The sequence below is a fragment of the Aptenodytes patagonicus genome, chromosome 2 (genome assembly GCF_965638725.1).
Source record: "Aptenodytes patagonicus chromosome 2, bAptPat1.pri.cur, whole genome shotgun sequence".
Classification (NCBI taxonomy): Eukaryota; Metazoa; Chordata; class Aves; order Sphenisciformes; family Spheniscidae; genus Aptenodytes; species Aptenodytes patagonicus.
In genome coordinates this window covers 153,017,252-153,037,789 of record NC_134950.1, presented here as the reverse complement: position 1 = coordinate 153,037,789, position 20,538 = coordinate 153,017,252, and the positions used below count along the sequence as shown (strand labels likewise).

Genomic DNA, 20,538 nt, shown 5'->3' with positions numbered 1-20,538 from the left:
GCCAATCTAGAAAAACAAGAATAATGCGTCTATTTAAAAATAAATTGAATTAAAATTATTCTGCCATTCCAAAGGAGCATTAAGCAAGCACACAGGAGAGCTAATTTAAATTCCACAATTTTCAGGAAGAAAGAGGAAAGGTTTATTGCTATGAGATAGATAAAACACTTGGAGATTCTCACCTGAAATCAACTGTAGAAGATGTAAAAGATGCAGACCCAGGCAATCTACCCACATACAGCAATGAGACCCTACTGACAACAAAATGGACTGAATAAAAGGAAAATGCAATAAGCTCGAAGCTCCATAAAATCTGCAAAGATGAAGTAAGGAGGAAGAGTCCCAGCTCCACTTTGAGGTCACATACACATTAGAAAAGTGTTGATAGCCATGAATGTTTTTTAAAGAGTTGTTTAAACAGAAATATTCCAATCAGAGAGACATCAAATAATGATAAGAAATGCAGTGGCAATGACCTTGCTTCACAACCAAATAACCCAAAGAAACAAACAGAGAAAAAAGGGGAAATTAGTAAGAGTCCTTTCTTATTAATAGTGAGACGTTGACCCAAATTCAGACTTGGTGATATCCATGCAACAAGAGCTAATCACACAAGAAACAGATTTGGACTCTTGAATATAGCAAGCAGCTTAAATGTGGTGTTTCATATAGCATGAAGACGAAAATAAAACAAATCAGTCTAGTCTAACTGAACATGGAGACAAAAGGGAACGGAAAACATGGTTTGTTTTTACTGAAAATAGTCCTGAGATACATCACTTGGTTTCTGTATTCTATCTGACAAGTCTTGCAAATGACATTGATGACTCTGACTTTGCATGCGAATGCAGATGCATGATGACAGACCTGAGGCTTTCCAGGGCAGGGCGTGCTGCCAGCTCTTCATACATCTGAGCCTGCTAGGGCTGCATCCAGGCTGCAATAAGTTAGGAAACAGCTAAGCTTAAATGCTCATTGCCTTCTGAGAAGATAGCCACAAAACCCGTCTCACTAATTTTGATTTCCAATATCTTCCAGGTTACTCAATTTTGCTATTCTCAACAGTCTTGTGTTCATTCCACAAGTTGGGGAGCCCACCCAGGAAACACATTTGGGATAAATAGTATTGTTTGGGTTTGTAGGATAATCTCTGTCAACGGCTTTAATGCAGTCACTATGATTCTACTAACAAGGTGCAGACAACAACTACAAAGTTCACTGACTTAATTTACAAATTCTACCTTTTTTCTTACAAAAGGACTCACAGCTGAAGTCCAAAGGGCTTTGGGTTGGGTTTTTTGTTTTTTTCCAGAAAGCCTGTGCACTCTGGCTGGACTGCAGGTTTAACAGACACATCACATTCTGGCCACTATGTGACTCTGTACCAAGAACGTGCTTGCCAGCTGGAGGGAACTGTGCCTTTAGGAAGATCTGGCAGAAAGCAACTGCAGCTGGTGACTGTGCCCCTCCTGTCGTGCAACGCTGACTGGATTGTGCCCACTGGATAAAGCAGACTTTGGCTCGGCATGATTTCTGAACACTACAGAAGGAAAACAAACAAAATACAGGCAACTCCTAGTTCTCTGTGGTCACACTATCTTTCTCAGCTCAAGAAGCAGTTTAGGTGTTTCATGGTGCCTGGAGTTGGAACTGGCAAACCCTTCAAACCCAGGCAAGCTGTGCGCGTGCAACCAGGAGCACTGAGGAATGAGCAGCAGGCAGAGACAGTGACAGCTAGCTACGAAGCTACACTGAAATTTGAAAGTGCAGGACTTTCTTCATAAAAGTGGTATTTTAAACAGACACCCAAAAGAAGGTGGGAACGGGAGCAAGAGAGTTTATAACATATCTAACAGTGAAGAATTGGTCTTGTCATTTGAGGTGGAGCAGCTGAGTAACAGACCTGGTTGTGGCTGACGTCTGATCGAAAAAAAACTCAGAAGAGAATTACTGGGATCCCAGAATTAGTCCTTTAAAAAGCCACTAGGATTTGTCTAGCAAATAAATTACCTAAACAGAACTTGGGATCAGAAGACCCGTGGGACAAAAAGGCATGTGGAGGAATCTACAATAAACACTGTATTGCACCTGATGGCACTAGCCAAGGCATCTATGTTCTTCAAACACTGTGCCTGGTGTTTGAAGAACATAGATGCCTCGTCTAGTGCCATGCTCCGTGTTTGAAGAAAGGCTGAAGAACGACACAAGTCTGCCTGCTCCAGCTGAGCACCCTGCACAGGACTAAACCAGCAACGCTGCTGGCTCCACAGGAGTGATGAATGAACCAACAAAGTATCATACCATTAATCCTAAGGCGGTCCAAGGCAGACAAGCCAAAATGGCACCTGAAATAATGCCTAGTGCTCAAAGTAAATGCACAGCTAATGAAAAATAAGTGTAGTTTTGGAGTTAAGTGGTGAGCAAATAACCTGTAAGCTGGTAAGTTAAATATACATATGGATAAAGAGATAATTGGAAAAGACTCAGTTTATAGCTTTTACCAACAAAACGTGTATGAATTAAGAGGATAAAAGCATGCCTCACTCTTGGTCTCGCTCAGCTATACCCTTCTTTGGGGAGGCAAGGAACAGGCAACTAAGGAACATCCTGGCAGAACATAGCAGCATCATAAGAGTCCAAATGACCTCTAGTTTTGACGTCAGCGATTTATGCTTCTTACTACGTGGCAACAGCTTAAGTGGAGTGAGAGTCAATTGCTGCTCTGACAAACAAGCAAGGAATTAGGTAGTTCTGGTTCTCCAAAAGGGAAATGAAGACTAGCTAAAGGTGCAACCCTGCCCCTGTAAGGCTACAACATAAGTAAGAATGTGAAAGAAACATTTGGATGCCCTAACCGGGGAAAACCTGGAGGACGTGGACTAGGCCAAATGCTGAGGCAACTGTGCAATACTCTCATCTTCAGGAGACATTATGGGACATGGCACAGAGATGCTGTATTAATACAAAGCACACCAGTATCAGGACTGGAAGCACCATGACTGTGTTAGTGAGGTGCACACCTCAGCTATTTGTTGAGTTAGGTTTTTTGCTCAAGTTGGCCTCAAGTTGTGCCAGGGGAGGTTTAGATTGGATATTAGGAAAAATGTCTTCACTGAAAGAGTTATCAAGCATTGGAACAGGCTGCCCAGGGAAGTGGTTGAGTCACCATCCCTAGAGGTATTTAAAAGATGTGTAGACGTGGCACTTAGGGACATGGTTTAGTGGTGAACCTGGCAGTGTTACATTTACAGTTGGACTCGATGATCTTAAGTGTCTTTTCCAACCTAAATGATTGTATGATTCTATGATTCTGTGTTTGGCATGCTGTTGCAGGGCTCTACTGCTTTCAGGTATCTGCATGACATTGTACCTTGTAGGAGAAAATCAAGTGTCAGTGCTTGTTTGGTACTCCTGCACCATGCTTTGATGCCACTGTCTCCTCTGGGTGAGACACATGTTATCTTGGGCATGCCTAAATTTTCAGTCAGAAACACAAAAGCTGTTTGTTAGCACAAAAACCATGAATCTATGTGTCATTTTTGTACAGGAAGAACTCCAGAACAATTGTCCGAAGGTCTAAGTAGCTTTGATGAGAGCTAGGGGTTCTGGGCAAAGATAAACGAATACCAGAATGCCACATGAGAGAAAGAGCAAGCACAGGAACGAAGTTCAAAGAGGAGTATAAAGAGACAACATCCATCACCATCCTGTTTCCCCTTAAAATGAGAAAAGGATATGAAAACACATAGAATGGTCAACAAGGATTTTGTGTCTTGCCCAGATCAGTGATCCTGATGGTGCAGCTGTGCAGCAGATGTGAGTGCAAATCCCAATAAAAAATGTGAAAAACAGTACAAGTTTGTTCATGGGGCTTCCAGCCCTGAGGTATCATCACAGGAAGCAAACAAATTGAACGGAGCACCAGCCAATATTTCTGAGGAGGGACACGGGCAAAGTTTCCTTACAAGAGACTGAGCCACAAACAAAACTGAACATTACATAATATATGTCCTTGCAAAATCCTACATTTTAATACATTCAAATGTTAAAATGGTCAATGTCTCTTTTTCATGGGTGTAATAGGTTTTTATTCATCAGAGGACAATGCTAGCTGATACTCACCAGAAGCCATCAATTGCTACTTCTAAAAAGAGTTTGACAGTCACCACCTACAACGTTCTGTGCTGGTTTTGGCTGAGGTAGAGTTAATTTTCTTCACAGTAGCTCGTATGGGGCTGTGTTTTGGATTTGTGCTGAAAACAGTGTTGATAATACAGGGATGTTTTGGTTATTGCTGAGCAGTGCTTACACAGAGTCAAGGCCTTTTCTGCTTCTCACATGACCCCACCAGGAAATAGGCTGGGGGTGCACAAGAAGTTGGGAGGGGACACAGCTGGAACAGCTGACCCCAACTGGCCAAAGGGATATTCCACACCATATGACGTCATGCTCAGCATATAAAGCTGGGGGAAGAAGAAGGAAGGGGGTGACGTTCGGAGTGATGGCATTTGTCTTCCCAAGTAACCGTTACGCGTGATGGAGCCCTGCTTTCCTGAAGATGGCTGAACACCTGCTGGCCGATGGGAAGTAGTGAATGAATGCCTTGTTTTGCTTTGCTTGCGTACATGGCTTCTGCTTTACCTGTTAAACTGTCTTTATCTCAACCCACAAGTTTTCTCACTTTCTCTTCTGATTCTCTCCCCCATCCCACCGCGGGGGGAGTGAGCAAGCGGCTGGGTGGTGCTTAGTTGCTGGCTGAGGTTAAACCACGACAGGTTCCCAGAGCAATACATAGGCTATTTTCTCAACTAGCAAAGTATGATTTGCAAATTGAATAAAAACTGGAAGAGATTTGGTCATTGCAGCCATATTCTCCAAAGCATTTGAAAAAGTGCAGAGGAGCAAAGTCCAGAGCTGGATTATGTTAATCCAATTTAAAACAAACAAAAAAAAAAAGCCTGTCCAGTCTAAGATAGAAGGCAGACTTATTGTTGAGGAAAGATCCTGCATAAAGTAATTAAGGCTGTAACCAAGGGATGGCTGGGACAGTGTAATTCCAGCCCTTTTATCAGTTTCAAGGCTCTCAGCACTATATAGAGTTTTGTTCAAAGCCAACAAGAGAGTGATTTCTGAAGTGCTAGAGAAGTATGTCAGAAGGAATATATGATGGCCATTTAGGGACTGAAGAAAACCATAGAGCTAGAAAATACATGGTTTAATAAAAACTAGTATCAAATGTAAAGTTCAATACAGAACTTTATGGAAAAAATACGAACAGTGGCATGAAAAACGTTCCAAAAGATTGTCACATATGCCAAAACTAGAAAGACAAGTCAAGCAGAAGAACAGAAGATCTCTTGCAAAATATGGGCACAAATTTGTTTGCAGCATCTGGAAAAAACAGCTCATAGATTTTTAGCCTTATTTCAGTGAGGCAATGGTACCAAACAATTCCATACTTATACATACCAACTCTCTTTTTACTACCGTGGTGAAACTGCCACGGTGCCTTCTGACATCGGTTCTTGATTGGAAGCTATGAATTTACATTGTTTGAACTGAAGTATGATTTCAGACAGGTAATGCCAATTTGCATTATCCACAACCAAACAGCAGAAAACGATGTCAAAGTAATGCTGAAAAACATATCAGAGAAAGACCTCGGTCCACATACAGCAACAAGGCAGCACCAATGAATCTCTGGTTGCTTATTTTGTAAAATAGAAAGCTGAAAACAAGAACGCCTGCACTGGAGAAAATTGATGCCAGAGTCAGAGGGGCCTAATGGATATATAAAAAGATAGGCAAGGAGAAACAAAAAGCTTAGGAAGATTTGTGGTCACAAGAGTGGCTGCCACTTCCCAACAACTCTGTGCAAGCCAATGCTTGAGGCAGAGGCTGCCAACAGCAGGGGCTTCACCACCAGCAGCCCTGTACTCATGCAAAGTTGTAACCTCCCCTAGGCACAGCCAGGAGGAATAGGTGGCATCTCCTTGAAATCCCAGCAAGGGGGAGAGACATCGTATTGCTGAAGAAGATCTCGGAAAAACAGCAGATGTTGCTGTTGCAGAGGCCAAGTGCAGAGCATGGCTCTACCAGAATGACTGCGCTGCTATGAACTGCCAGAGCACAACGGTGGTGATGGCTGGGAAAAGACCCAGAAGCCCTTGAGTAACTCAGCGCTGCTAGCTAAACTTAATTCAGACATTAGAAATAGGCATTCAAAATTTTACACTGATTATTAACTGCTAGTATTTTTAGATTTGCCCAGAAACAGAGGCTCCAGCTTGAATTGTATACAACTAACTGCAATTATGTGCAGAGCCTCACATTGTGCACATGAAAGAGGTAGGACTCAAGTCAAGAAAATCCAACACTCAGCTGCATGTAAAACTTGCTAGTGCACTGTACTGTAATGCTCTGCAATAGCAAAAGATTTTTAATTTTTAATACAAATTTCTTGTGGTAATTTTTAATTGAAAATATTACAGATTACCTCTAAAAGGAATAGCTTGATACTTGCAACTGAATTAATAAATATTGAAGCTTTCTTCAGGACCTACTGTCTATGTATTCCTGAACTTCAAGCAGCCAAGGCAGCATTGTCTTGGCCTTTCCAGTTCAGATCGTGGATCTAATACATTGCATCCAAAATTCTTAGAGCACCTTCAACATCTTTCAGAAAAGCATGTATGAGGATAACTCACCGATGTGCAGACTGGTACAACACTGACAAGCTTTACCCCTCTGTATGTTACAGCATGGCAACACAGCATTTTATGTCACCGGTGGTTGGTTACCACTGGTCAGATAAAGAATCAATTTTTCAAGACCATAATGGCAATTTTTGGCCTTCACAATAATCCAGAAAAGAGCAACTAATATCTGAGAATATTTGGTCCAGGCACCAGTTTTCCCAGTACTAAAGATCTGCATTAGGGTAAGTGATCAGGACTAATTTCAAAGCAGCTGGTGTGTCCCATTAAACAGTACAACTATAAATATGTCATTTCAGTTTATAAATATGCTTAATTTCTCAATAGACCCATACTAACACAAATGCTATAATTTCTATTGCATGTTCTTAAAATAAAGGCTAAATATAGGACTTGATCAGTTGTATAACACAGCCCATTATATTTTTCTATAGAAACTCCTGTAATTTGTAGTACTATTTAACTATAGAATATCTTCCAAGAGGGGATTCAGTCTTGATCTGAAAGCAGCACAAAAAATTCCTCATTTCTCTTGTTAGGTTTTTCTATAGCTAAGCACACTTCTGAGAAGAATTTGTGCCAGATTGCTCATTCGAATTTCTCTGGCTTTGGCTTCCAGCTACCAGATCTTATTAAACCTCAGTCCAATAGCTTAAAGAGTCTTTTGCGACTACTTTTTCTCTCCCTGCTTGTTTATACACCACACAAGAAGTCATCTCTTAGTCTTCTTGCTGATCTAAAAAACAGATTAGGTTTCACAGTATCAAGCACTTTTCCCAGCCCTCAAATACTTTCTGAACCACATCCATCTATTGCATACCTCCTTTAAAAATGCCTCTCAGGAACAAGACATAATGCATTTGTATTAGTCTCGAAGATGTCACCTCCTGTTGCGAAATCAATTCTCTACTGATAACCTTTAAAACTCCTATTCTCCTCAATTTTGTGTCTTTAACTAGTCCCTAACTATAATTTGCCTTTTGGATGTATTCAAGTGTATCTCTTTGACTAAGCCCAAGTTACGAAGCAATAAAGGTTACTTTTCATTACTATCCTTTCTGAAACAAAATTTACCATTTCACCAAGCTTTGTGTTATCCACAAATTTTATGAGTAATCATTTTGTGCTTGGTTCTTCATTGCAACCGAAAATGCTAAATAGTATCAGGCTTACTCCTGATTCTTCACTGTAGCCCACCAGAAGCCTCCCCTCCAGTCATGATTTTTCACTGACAATCAGCGTATGTGATCTGCAAATCTCTGCTTCCACTTAACTGTGATCAGACCCTGTGCGTGGAGTGTGAGTCACACGCTTAACTCCCTCTTCACACCCCTCCACAAATAGCCTATAACTCATGTATTGCAGTGCAATGCCTAGTTTCTCTTTCATGCCATAATCCCACCCAGCAGACAGCTGGGCAGCAGATACCTTGTTCCACCTACCAATTCTGTCCTTCCCATGGAATGAGAAAAAATAACAGTCTGTAGAGCTACATTACTTGTATCGCAAATGCATGCCTACCTGGAAGGAAGATGCTGCTGTATTGTACCACAGCACAAAGTTTTGGCAGCTGATGGGGTCCTGGAGTTGGATGAGGTCTCTGAGAGGATGTCTTCCAGCTCCAGTTTTGAAGCCCTTCTGCTATCACGTAATCTGATGTGCAAAACCAGTCCTTTCTCCCATTATCTGCCATGGTGCTCTTGCATGCCATCAACACAAAAGAGATCTGAAAGGTCTTGTGATACCTGTGGATCATTGTAGAGGGCCTTCCAACCCACTGTTTGTTTTTTTTCTAATCATGATGGGAATACAATTTAATATTAAAACACCAGATAGTTTCTTTTTTTTCTCTTTGAACTTTCCTAGCCAAACTCGGTCTACCATGATAAAGCAGAATGTGTGCTATATTAAGGTGATCAAAAAAAAAAAGCAGCCCATGGAACTGTGCAGCTGTATCTACAATATTTTTATATAAATTAAATATTAATAGAAATATGGATGAGAACATTTTCAGGATCACAGTGCTCTAATAATCTTACGTACTTTATATGCCACTGATTTTTTTGCTTAAAGATAATGTTTATTAGTCCCACTTCTACCCTGTGCTCCATCAAGATTAATTCTGCACTGAGTGTCTTTATAACAGTTGTGCTACATTTTATTAGTTTATACATATGGAAGTAGATATTTTATTCAGAAATATGAAACAGAACCATTGTGCTGTCTAGTTAAGGCTAGTTATTGCTTGAGATATTTCTCAATGGCAGGGATACAAAAGAGCTAAATAGGATTTTAATAATGCAGATTTTATTGGGAAAAAAGCCACAATAAAACAGAATGTGACTCTGTTATTCAATCCAGAAGAACTACCAAAATGAGAATTTCATCTTGAATGTGCATCATTCAGGAATGCTATATGGAATTTACTAAACTCTCTAAGTTGTTGTCTAAGGCCCATAAAAATAAATAAACAAACTAGCAAAGGTTTGCAGCAGGCAAGAGAAATGAATTATACTCAGGAAATGAATGAATTAGGTTAAGACAGGCTAACAAGAAAACAGATTTTTCCATGACCAGCCTAATTAGTGAAACTTCGTTCCTTATGAACTCCTACTGTACATGCATACATTTTGGCAGCAAGACCAACTCCCTTCCTCCCTAAACTGCATTTCCCAGCCTTTCACTCTGCCCCCAGCCCTTAAAGCCCCTGTTTCTCTGCTGTTTCCTCCAGCGGCCAGGCACGAGGCACAGCGTGGGAGCAGCCAGCAGCACATGCCCGCTGACCACCTGGGGCACATCAGGCAGAGAGGGACCTGCTGATGCTGCGGGTTTCAGCCTTTGCTCTGCGGGAACATTCATAAGGTCTGTTTTCCACCCCAACACTGTTTTTCACACAGCTTTGTAGCACTTAGTGCATATAACCTCTTCTTCACCACTATCTTTGAACTACCTCTTTTCATAAAAGAGAAGCATTGGCGATGTGAGCTTCAAATAACGCAAATGACATAAGAATCCACGTATATTTTTCCATGTACTGCTTTACTTCTTGTTTAAACAAAGATGGGTAAATATGTATGGCAACAAACTGCTACAGGTGGAAAAAGCAGCAGAAGAGGACAGAGATGCCCTGCTTTCACAGAAGGTTTACTTTTTCCTAATTAAATTAAGTTCATAACAAATGCAAAAAGTACCTGATGCCTCTCTTTTTTCCCCATGTCTCTTTTAACTGAAAGTAGGTACCTCCCTCTCATCTGAGTCATCGCTACAAGAAAATAAAGCTGATAGCGAGGTGACAGTAATGCAGGAAGGCTCTTTTTTAATCCTTACAGTTTCTGCACTGCTGCTGGCTCTGATATTCAAACCAGCATCATGGAGCTCTCGCATGAACACAAATTAGAGGCAGAACAGGGAGCTATGGCTGCAAGGGCATCAAAGAGGTATGACGGATGCACTCGACCCCTTAACCAAAGTAGCGGTAGTTTGGTAGAGGCTCCAAAGGAGGTAAAGGCCCGAGCTGTAGCTGGGCCAAGAACTCCTCTATTTCCAATCTGTTCTCTGAAAACCCACAAAGGAGAAGAGTGACACAATGAGCATTGATGCATATAAGCTTGGAACACCGATCATGTGACTAACACCTGAATAGCAGGTGGCTTTTCCAAGACTCATTTATCAAGGAACAAAGAAACTTGTGGGTGCAAGGAGTCTCATGCATAGCTTTCCCATCACATGTAATTTGACTACAAGCCAACCACTTTATTCTATAAATATGACAGCCTAGGTGAGCCTTCTTTGAGCTCTCCCTGCTAGGCATCATGGATCCATGGCAGTGATCTCCCCTTGAGCTGGGACGCCTCCCAGGATTGCTCCTCGAGGCAGAAAGACCTTTTACCAACAGCAGATCTTTGGTAAGCGACCGATATCATGTATAACCTTGTAGTATGGTAACTTTGATTTGTGTCTTGGTAACTTTGAATCATTGTTCAAATGATTGTGCCTTACAGTAATAGAGTGAACCTTGCTATCGAACTTTGTTAAGTAGCACTTTTACAACATCATATTAAAACCACTGTTGCTAATACCTTTGACAGTGGTGCTTTAAGTGATCTGAATCACCCATTCGTGACAAGAGGCATGGAGCTCCAGCAGCCCACAGCAGAAGGAATATGGCTGTGAGCCCTTCTCTGCCAAGCACTGGCAAATTTTGGAAGCTTCTTGAGTTAATTTTCCTTGTAGAAGAGAAACTGGCAGTACAAAACAAGTATCTTCTCAGTGCAGGATGTTTATTTTCAAAAGTCCAGCTGCCCTTCTTCCCGAAGCCAGAATGATAACAAGCAGTGCTCAGGCAACTCTGTTCAGCCAAGGCTTCAGACCGGGTGTCTCTCCCCTCTTCAGAAAAACGTCTTCGCATCTTCATCTGCCTTTCTGCAGGGATCTGCGTAGACTTGTGCACCAGACAGCACTTACTGCTTCTCTGCAGGAATGACTGATTGCAGCTTCATGTCTGACAACATACGCCTTCCCTTCTCTTGCTTAAGACAATGCAGTCAGAGACCAGGGAAACTGCACATCGAACCTCCTTCCATGAGGTTGCATGGAAGATAGAGAAACATGGTATCACTGACCTTCGTTTGCACTATGAGGAATTAAAGTTAATAAGGAAACTTGAGATTATACCTTTGTTATGTAACTGCACAAAACTAACATGAGTTTTTGTCTGTTTTAATTCAAACACGACTACTACAAAAAACTATCTCACCCAAGAGAGGAGTACTTTGAAGTTTATGAGTCTTGGGGTCAAATCTAACCGCGGTTGCAGCTTGCCCGCTTTCAGGAGGAGAAAAGGGAAAAATCACTCATTTGTGGACAGTTCCACAAATCCCTCAGATGGAGAGGCAGACAAAATCTCCATCCAGGGCCTGGGGGAGATTTATAGTAAGTTTCAACACAAAGAACCATGGAATATATCCTACAACATACACCTTTAGTGTTTGCAGCAAGTTTGTCTCAGGATGGTTGGTCTTTAGAGGGGAGTTCACAGTGACAGATCACTTGGCTTTCTTGCAGCTGATGCTGTGATTTATTTCGTGGGAATATAATAAACAGGAATAGCTGCCCCTGAGCATTGCCAACAACCATCTGATTTACAGATCACAGGAACTGGATTTACAAAATGAACAGAGCTGCATAAATATAACAAAGATCAAACTTCTTAGGTGCTAAAACACGCTACTTCCAGGGAAGAGAAAGACAAACGGTCAGAATGGTTACAGTAAGCCCCTACGGTGTAACCAGCTCTACAGCTTGACTAAACCACCCCTTTTCCTGCCTTGCAAACAGACTCAAACACCTATTCCTGCCAGTCAAGTTAAAGCAGTAAAAACCCAAACAATTCTACAAGGCAGTATCAGACCAGAGCTCAGGACACTGCATTTCTGCAACAGCAACATCTGTCTCCAAAACAACTTCCCCCCCTTTTGTTTCACATAGGATAACAACCACTACAGACCACATCCAGTGGCAAAATCCAACAGTGTATGCATCTACCTGAAACCACTTCACACTTGCCTTCCATAAGAAAAAAGCAAATAATTTGATAGAAATTAAATCTCCCACTTTTCTGGAATGTTCAACCAAAATGACCATGAGGGCCTGACTCATTTCAAAAACAAAGGGTGGCTCACCACTACAGCCGATGCCCATCTCACCTTCCTTGCCCACCTAAGCTGAGGTTATACAGTAACCACTACTCCAAGACAAAACTTCTCTCTGAGGTGCTTCATCACAAGTACCCCTTCTCATGGAAACATTGGGTCGTGGCGTGTTGGTACTATGGAACTATGATCTATTGGCACGTGAACTGTGAAATATTGGGCTAGGAACTCACCCAAGCTGTACAGGCTCCAGCTGCCGAGGTACCTTCTGTACCTTTCTGCACCACATTCCCACCAGCCACTTCTGGATGGGATCATCTGTATGTTTTTTCCCTCCCCTAGCTACAAGAGAAGATTATGCCATGTCCTCCTCTTTCATGTTCTCACCATCAATGCACACCTCCACCCAAGTGCTTCAAGAAGCAAACAGACATCTTCTTTAGTTTCTCTGCTAGCATGAGTCTCCTCTTCTGTAAGATACTGAACCACGACACGTGACATGCTGCACTGCACACTACCCATATTGCTCTTCTCCTCCTTTCTTTATCACCTACAAATATCTGTAGGAAGGGCCACTACTTACTCCTACTGTACCAGATGGCAAGGCATGGCAATGTAATCTTAGCACAGCATTTAGATGAAGTGCAGAATTGCCCCATAGGGTTAACATCTTCTTGTCCCCCCAGAACACGCCCATCCCACCATCACTGCTTACAAAAAAGCCATTGTGTGTCATTGTCTTGTTTTCCATATCTGGAACATGACCTTCTCCATACCTTCTCATTCTCCTCACTTCCACACTCTCCTCTTTTTCTCTTAGTAATGTAAGAAATGTATACTCCCACCAACTAGAGACCTCATTCCTGGGTTTCATTCTCCTAAAATGTCTGTAAGCTATCCTGTGTATACACACACACACACATATACATATGTCTATATGTATATACCTACAGCTTTCTTCCATGCTTATGCTTTAATCCAGAATTAAGGATTGTGTATTAATCCTGACACCAAGATGGTAGAAATTCACAAAATATTAAAAATAATGAGGTAGCCTGTTCATAAAATACAGGGCTTGAAAAAGGACACAGAGTGTCTTCAGTCACAGAAATATACTGAAAGATGCAGCATCAGCAGCTCTTTTAAACCCAAAAGGTTAAATTTGAAACATCATTATTTCTTGTGAGAATTACTTTGAAGAATTCATTGTTGAGGAAAGTACTGAGTTTTATGTTCACGGCTCTACAGCTAGATTTCTTAAGTTAAGCTCATTTCCTTACCCTCATCCTTCCACCCCCATAAACATCAGCTCATTATTTTAAAAATGCACAGTGAATAAGAAAGAGGCAATTTAAGATGAGGCACTGTAGAAATTGACTGAGACGGGTGTTCAAAGAATGAATCAGTACATGACGTCCCTGTTCTTTTACTTTTCCTTAAGCATCTGCTTTTGGCTACTTTTCTGATTTCTCCTTGATGCTTGACCCTAACGAAACCTCAAAGACCTCCTCGGGAAGTGGGGAACTAAGGGAAAAAAAAGCCACCAAGAAAACAAGTGTTTCCAGTGCCTCCTACCTGGCTTTGGATAACCTTCATGCTCCAGCGCTATTCAAAACACCTCATTTGTTGAGAAATACTGCTTTAGACTTTCTGGTTATCATTAATAGCTGTTTTACACAATATTGGTTTTCCCATTAAACTTAGAAAAATCACAAGTTTCTTGCTAGCAATCAGTTCTTCCCCCAGGCAAGACACAGGCTACCTGCAGGAGGGAACCAGTGCTTCTCGTGAGTATTTGTGGTGTCTGCAGTAAGCCATTCTTCAACCCTGCAATGACTGTGGATTAAATTAGATCTGCCGGAAATTTCTACCAAATTTCTACTAGCGTATTATTCTTAATTAGCATAACTGTTGCAAATATATATAATAAAACATATATCTAACTTGACCCAGTCTTTTGCAAGGCACACTCCCTGACTGAAATATTCACTACTAAAAAAAGACCACAATATCATGAATGTAGGAAATGAATGGTCAGGAAACCTGGGTGGAAAACAAAGATAGATTCCTAGAGAAAGTAATTCTAGATTAATATACAAAATAGGTTTTTTTTTTTCTCTTCATGTTTCACAAAGAAATGTAGAATTACTCAGGTTGGAATTACCTCATAAGGTCACCCAGTGCTCAGAGAAGGCTTAACACTGAATCCAGACCAGGCTGCGCAGGGCTTTATCCAGTTGGGTTTTGAAAACCTCCAAGGATGGAAATTCACAACCTCACGGGCAACCCACTCCACTGCTTAATTACCCTGATAGTGAAAACGTTTTCCTTGTATAACATTGACCCTGATGCTAATTTACATTGTATAAAGTTGCAGTCTCCCATTTTAATTTGTCATTGTCTTTTGTTCTCCCAGTATACATTACTGTAAAGAGCATGGCTCCATCTTCTCAGTAACCTCCCTGTAGGTGTCGGATAGCTGCTGCTAGGTCCCTCCAACACCATCTCTTCTGCAGGCTGAACAAGTTCTTTTCCCTCAACCTCTCCTTGCAGGGCAAGTGCTCCAAGCCCTGACCATCTTGATGGCCTTTCACTGAACTCACTCAAGTTCACTGATGTCTTGGGAGAGTCCAAAATTGGACACAGCATTGTGGATATGGCCTAAGGCATGCCGAGTAAAGGAGAATAATCACTTCCCTCAATCTTCTGGCTGGGGTCCTGTTGATACAGTCCAGTCTGCTGCTAGCCTTCATTGTATTGTGCTGATCAAGGATGAGGATGTAGTTCATTCTTGGTTTCCTGTTTAGTCTTGGTCCTGTTTGCTGAGCCTGCCAGCACAGGTGCCAAGTAACACCAAACAGCTGAATGAGCAAAGCAGAAGTGGAAGATTTTCTGCCCAGTTTTGCAGCCTGTCCTCACTTCATATGAATGGAAGATCATCTGCCCTGTCAGGATACTGCTTCCTCACACCATGTAAAATCATATAAACAACCCGTTAGGGTAGCAGAACTGCAACGATGATGTGAGTCTTCCGTAGTCTTAGTCTGTTTCTCTATGTATCTGAGCTATAGATAACAAACCACCCAAGAAAAATCACCAGTTCTGTTACATCTTTTCTATAGTGCTCTAGTTGTTATTCTTTTTGCATCAGAAATTGTTCAACCCCAGAAATAGTTCAATACCCTGAGGGTATGGGATTTTCTGGATGAATTTCAACGTGAAGATGTAGCCAGACGTAGCACTATACAGTCAAGAGTTTACCAGCCAAAGTGTACACTTGTAACCAGGGACACAAATGAGAGGGAGCTGCAAGAAGAGGGTCTATTTCAATGGGAAAGCCAGGTTTTCCACCTAAAACGTGACAAGCCAATAGTGCAACATGAAACATGAGATATTAGCAGTCCTCATTCAGTTTACCAGCATAATATCAAACTTCCCTTATCTAACATGCCAACACCGTAATGAAACTAAGATAAAAAGAAGAGCAAGCCTACTTCATCCAAGATGTCTAAGTACCAATAAACACATACTGCACTTCTCTTTGCTTCAATAAAAATACTTACAGAATGCATCAGTAAGTTTTTTCACTAAAGTTTAGAGAGGAAAAAGCATTAGGATTTTATCAAGCATAGCCAGAAAAGGCTTCAATTTTAAAGGGGACTGTAGAAGTGGAACTTGAAGTTGGGTCTCTGAATCTTAATGTCTGAATCGCACATGAATGCACTGCCAACCCTGTGGAACCCAGAATTTCCCACACATTTTTGCTGGCAGGCACTGATGCTCATGAGTGTGCAGCCTGTCTGCTGTGATTGCCTGAAGAAAGCAGCCCTTGACTTCTGAGCCATAAGAAAACAAAGTATATACACTATAGTGTATTGTTTTACCCACCATCGCTGTATCTAAACACTTAGAAAGAATCTCTCTATGAACACTTTACAGGGAAACTTTTGAACACGTTTGAACACTCTGTGAACACTTCTGTATTTTCCTATATCCAAGTAAAATACATTCACCTTCTGTAAAAAGGGGTTCTTGCACAGTTTTACAGCTGACATGTATTTTTCATCAAATCCTGTCTGCATCCATAGTTCTCTATTGGGATTAGTAGCATATAATTTGAGCAGGAATAGTGAGGAGAAATACACAGTGGTTTTAAAAATCAGAAACAGCGCTTCTTTATGATAATATTTGCAGCTCTTCCAAGTACCCACAGAGATTGCGCATACTCCCAGAGAGATGGAAATTAATAATATGTGAAATACCTGTGCAGCTTGAGCGTCACAGTTCCATAAACAGTAGCAAAGCCCAGAAGACGAACCCATCTTAGGAGAACACAGCGAAATACACTTGGCTCAAAATACAAAATGACAACCTATAGAACAGAAAGATAGAGAGAGCTTCAGTACCGCTTTACTGCAAAAGTAGTTCTTCATTCAAATGCAGAACAGTTGCAAAACAGGACAGCAGACATATTTCAGCTCGTACTGCTGTATATTTAGATTTTCTAGTAAAGTGATGGGATGATCAGATCAACCAGCTGGCACAGTTCTAGGCACCAACTCCTTATGAAGGGAGCTGGCAAAAGCCCTGTGACAGACTGTGAAGTGACAACACTTTTAAATGCAGTTCCACTAACTTTTCTTAACCGAGTGAAAACACGTACCCAGAGAAGAGGATAGAACAGACAAGGACATGTTCCTTGAGCTATTCCAGTAATATGGCCTAATTCTGGTTTGATGGAGTGTATTTACGAGGTTACACTTCAAAGTCACTCCTTCTAATAAACCTAGCAAAACGATAGCTGCTCTTTTTCTCTGCCAACTATTCTGCCACACTAAAAAATGATTGCACTAGCCTCTCTCTGTCCAACCCCGCAAAATCTCGATGTCATATTTGACTCTTTCTTATTCTTCCTCATATTATTTTCCCTAAGCTATACCAAATCTCCCTATGCATCATCACTTTCTTAACAAAAATAACCTTTTTGTTCACTTACGGATTTCTCTAATCACGACAACAGAAAGGTTCTACTGACCTTTTGCTCTACCTACCAAGTACCACGCATGAGGACAACACTCAATAAACAGTAACATAAAGCTACTTTTGCAGATATAGTGCGCATAAAAGCATCATTACCAAGTAAAATGCCACCCTTATTTAAAACAGGGCTGCTCAAATGGTGGACTCAGTCACAATCCGAACCAGGAGTCCATTTCTTCTCGTTCCAACAGACATTGTCCCTGCTGTCCTGAGGGATGATCCCATATTTCTTCCCACTCACCCGGCCCCACCAGGAGCCTGCTGTCCCAGGGATTCGGCTGTACACTGCCCTTACCCCACCTGCAGACCCTGCTTGGTCCAGCAAAGCTAGATCCAGTGCATCCCACCCGTCTGATGAGAACCTGGTAAAACAACCCAATGCACTGTAGTACAAATTAATTGGGTAATCCTGGTCTAGAGAAAGAAAGCACTGAAACATTTCAGGCCATCTGCCACAGCTTCATTTAGAGTCGGTACATTCTGGCAGCAGAGGTAGTATTGTGCCTACCGGCTGCCACATGATATTATTTTCCTAAGTAAATGATTTTCTATGTGGGAATTCAAGCCCAGGATATTGGCCAAAAGCCCAGGACTACGTCCTTTGGGTGACATAGACATATTTAGGAGAGTGGGGGCAAAAATGGCAGACATGTGGGCTGAGAGAGACGGAAGAAGCTGCTGTGCTTTGCCGGCATGTTTTTTTACAGCAGAATCAAGTTATTTCTTTAAAAAATATGGTTTGTTGAATCAAACCATGGTGCAAAATTTAATCTGCTTTTTTCACTGTTATTGGACTGACATGTTTCAAGGTAGACATTTTCTGGGAATCTGACAAATTCTGCATGAAGGGAAGGGAACACTGTGCAGCAAAAGGCCCACTTCTCCTTGGAAAATCAGCTGGAAAACCAAAATGCATCCACACACGCATGAACATGCTTGTGTAAATAGATCATCCTGCAAGAAGGTTCTCAGAAAGACCTGAATGATAGTAGTGACCTCTTATCCTAATACACAGTTATACACATCAGGACAGTTACAGAACCAGAGCAAAGTCTGTAGCAGTAACCTGCCTCCTGAGGTTTGCCAGGGGGTAGAAAACACCCTGTTTCATCTTTGATTCTTCCAAGCTAGAAAAACAATGCCAAAAAAGACTGGCATGCAGAGACTCCAAACATTTCAAAGTTGATCTGAAAGCAGAATTTTTCAGATGACTGAAATGGGAAGGTCTGAAAACTTTCCAGGCACAGCATTTTCTGAACAAGAGCAACAGCTCTCTTTGCCATGAAATCTGACACAGCAATTTTATCTGCAGTTGCTTGTTGAAATATTAACTGCTTGTGTCTAGAAAATCTCATTGATTTGCATTGAACCATTTGTATGAGCAGCTGAGGCATTTGGCTAGCTATCGACCAAGAAAACACCACTTCCAATGCACCATGGTGTGAGCTGGCATGTCATGGGCAGCTTACCGTGAAGGCTGCAGAGGCAAGGCTCTGTTGGCAAAAACTGTTCTCATTTCATAGAATCATAGAATAGTTTGGGTTGGAAGGGACCTTTAAAGGTCATCTAGTCCAACCCCCCTGCCGTGGGCAGGGACATCTTCCACTAGATCAGGTTGCTCAGAGCCCCGTCCAACCTGACCTGGAATGTTTCCAGGGATGGGGCATCCACCACCTCTCAGGGCAACCTGTGCCAGTGCTTCACCACCCTCAGCGTAAAAAATTTCTTCCTTAGATCTAATCTAAATCTACCCCCCTTTAGTTTAAAGCCATTCCCCCTTGTCCTGTCGCAACAGGCCCTGCTAAAAAATCCGCCGCCATCTTTTTTATAAACCCCCTTTAAGTACTGATAGGCTGCAAGAAGGTCTCCCCGAAATCTTCTCTTCTCTAGGCTGAACAACCCCAACTCTCTCAGTGTTTCTTCATAGCAGAGGTGTTCCATCCCTCTGATCATTTTTGTGACCCTCCTCTGGACCCGCTCCAACAGGTCTGTGCCCTTCTTATGCTGAGGGCTCCAGAGCTGGACGCAGTACTCCAGGTGGGGTCTCCCATTTCAGTGTAGAAACATTGGAACTACTCCTTCACCCAGTGGTCAAGTACATTGCGGAAGCTGTCAAAGACTTGATCCAAGTTTGATTCTCTTTTGCGTCTTTTGAAAGTCTCTTCCTATGTTTGTATGATGGAGAATAGTTGTAATGCCCTCCTAAAGGCCAACATCCATTCCTACCTATTCTTCCATAACTTGCATGTGGTCTGGCATGGACCAAGGCTTTGAACAGCAAGAATTGCTATACTTAGGTTTTGCTTGCTTCTTAGGCTTTCTACAAGGTTTTTCTAAGAGTATGTCCTTCCCATCAGGGCTCCCTGGGATGTTCAGCTGACTGCCCTCTCTAAGCTTTTGTCAGCATTAAGTGTCTTATAATCACAGTGAATTTTAGGGGCACAATTTTTAGGCTGAATAATCTTTAATGGATTGGAGCCAAGGGGCTACAGAAAAACTGCCCTGGAAGCTCAGTACACCAAAAGCCATGCTCAAGTTTTTCATCTTAGTGGAATCACATTCTTGCAAAGAATATCTGGTGAAAAGTATGGCTGCTGCACTCCATCCCTTACTCTCCCTAGCCAAAAAACAAATAAAAAAAGAAACATAACACAGAAAAGTCTTGGTTTTGTTTCATATCAGCCTCTTCTACCTTCTTGTTACCGAAAGCCCCATTCCCTACTCTTCTTCCCAGAGATAAGCCTTCCTTAAAGTGACAAACAATATGCAGCAATAGGTTGCTGAGCTCTGAGCTAGGAGTGTAGGATGAGCACAGGATTCACCCACATACCCAGGCTGCTCTGAAGAGAACAAGGGAATCCCTCTGCAGTTCTAAAAGACTACTCTGCCCACCAAAAATTTGACAATAATTCATTCTCTCTTATTGCTTTTCTAATGCATTAGACCATGACAGCAGCATAAATCCCATTAAAAATGCTTAGAGTTTTTGCTGATGGATATCACAAAACCTATTTACTGTACATAAGGAAATGTGATATCCTCTGTTTTGCCAGCTCCTGAAATCCATTTAAATACTAGACATCAGTTTCTATTCCTTAAACAACAAAGATCTGGGGAAACAGTATTTGGAA

General features: G+C 41.7%; 1 protein-coding gene across 2 annotated transcripts in view; it reads right to left on the bottom strand.

The window, feature by feature from the left end:
* GPR158 (G protein-coupled receptor 158) overlaps positions 1 to 20,538 on the bottom strand; it is a 211,476-nt gene that overhangs the window by 45,255 nt on the left and 145,683 nt on the right. For both annotated transcript variants that reach the window (XM_076331723.1, XM_076331724.1), the window contains exon 6: positions 16,630 to 16,739. In XM_076331723.1, coding sequence (XP_076187838.1) covers positions 16,630 to 16,739 — 110 coding nt within the window. The remainder of the gene's footprint in view (positions 1 to 16,629; positions 16,740 to 20,538) is intronic.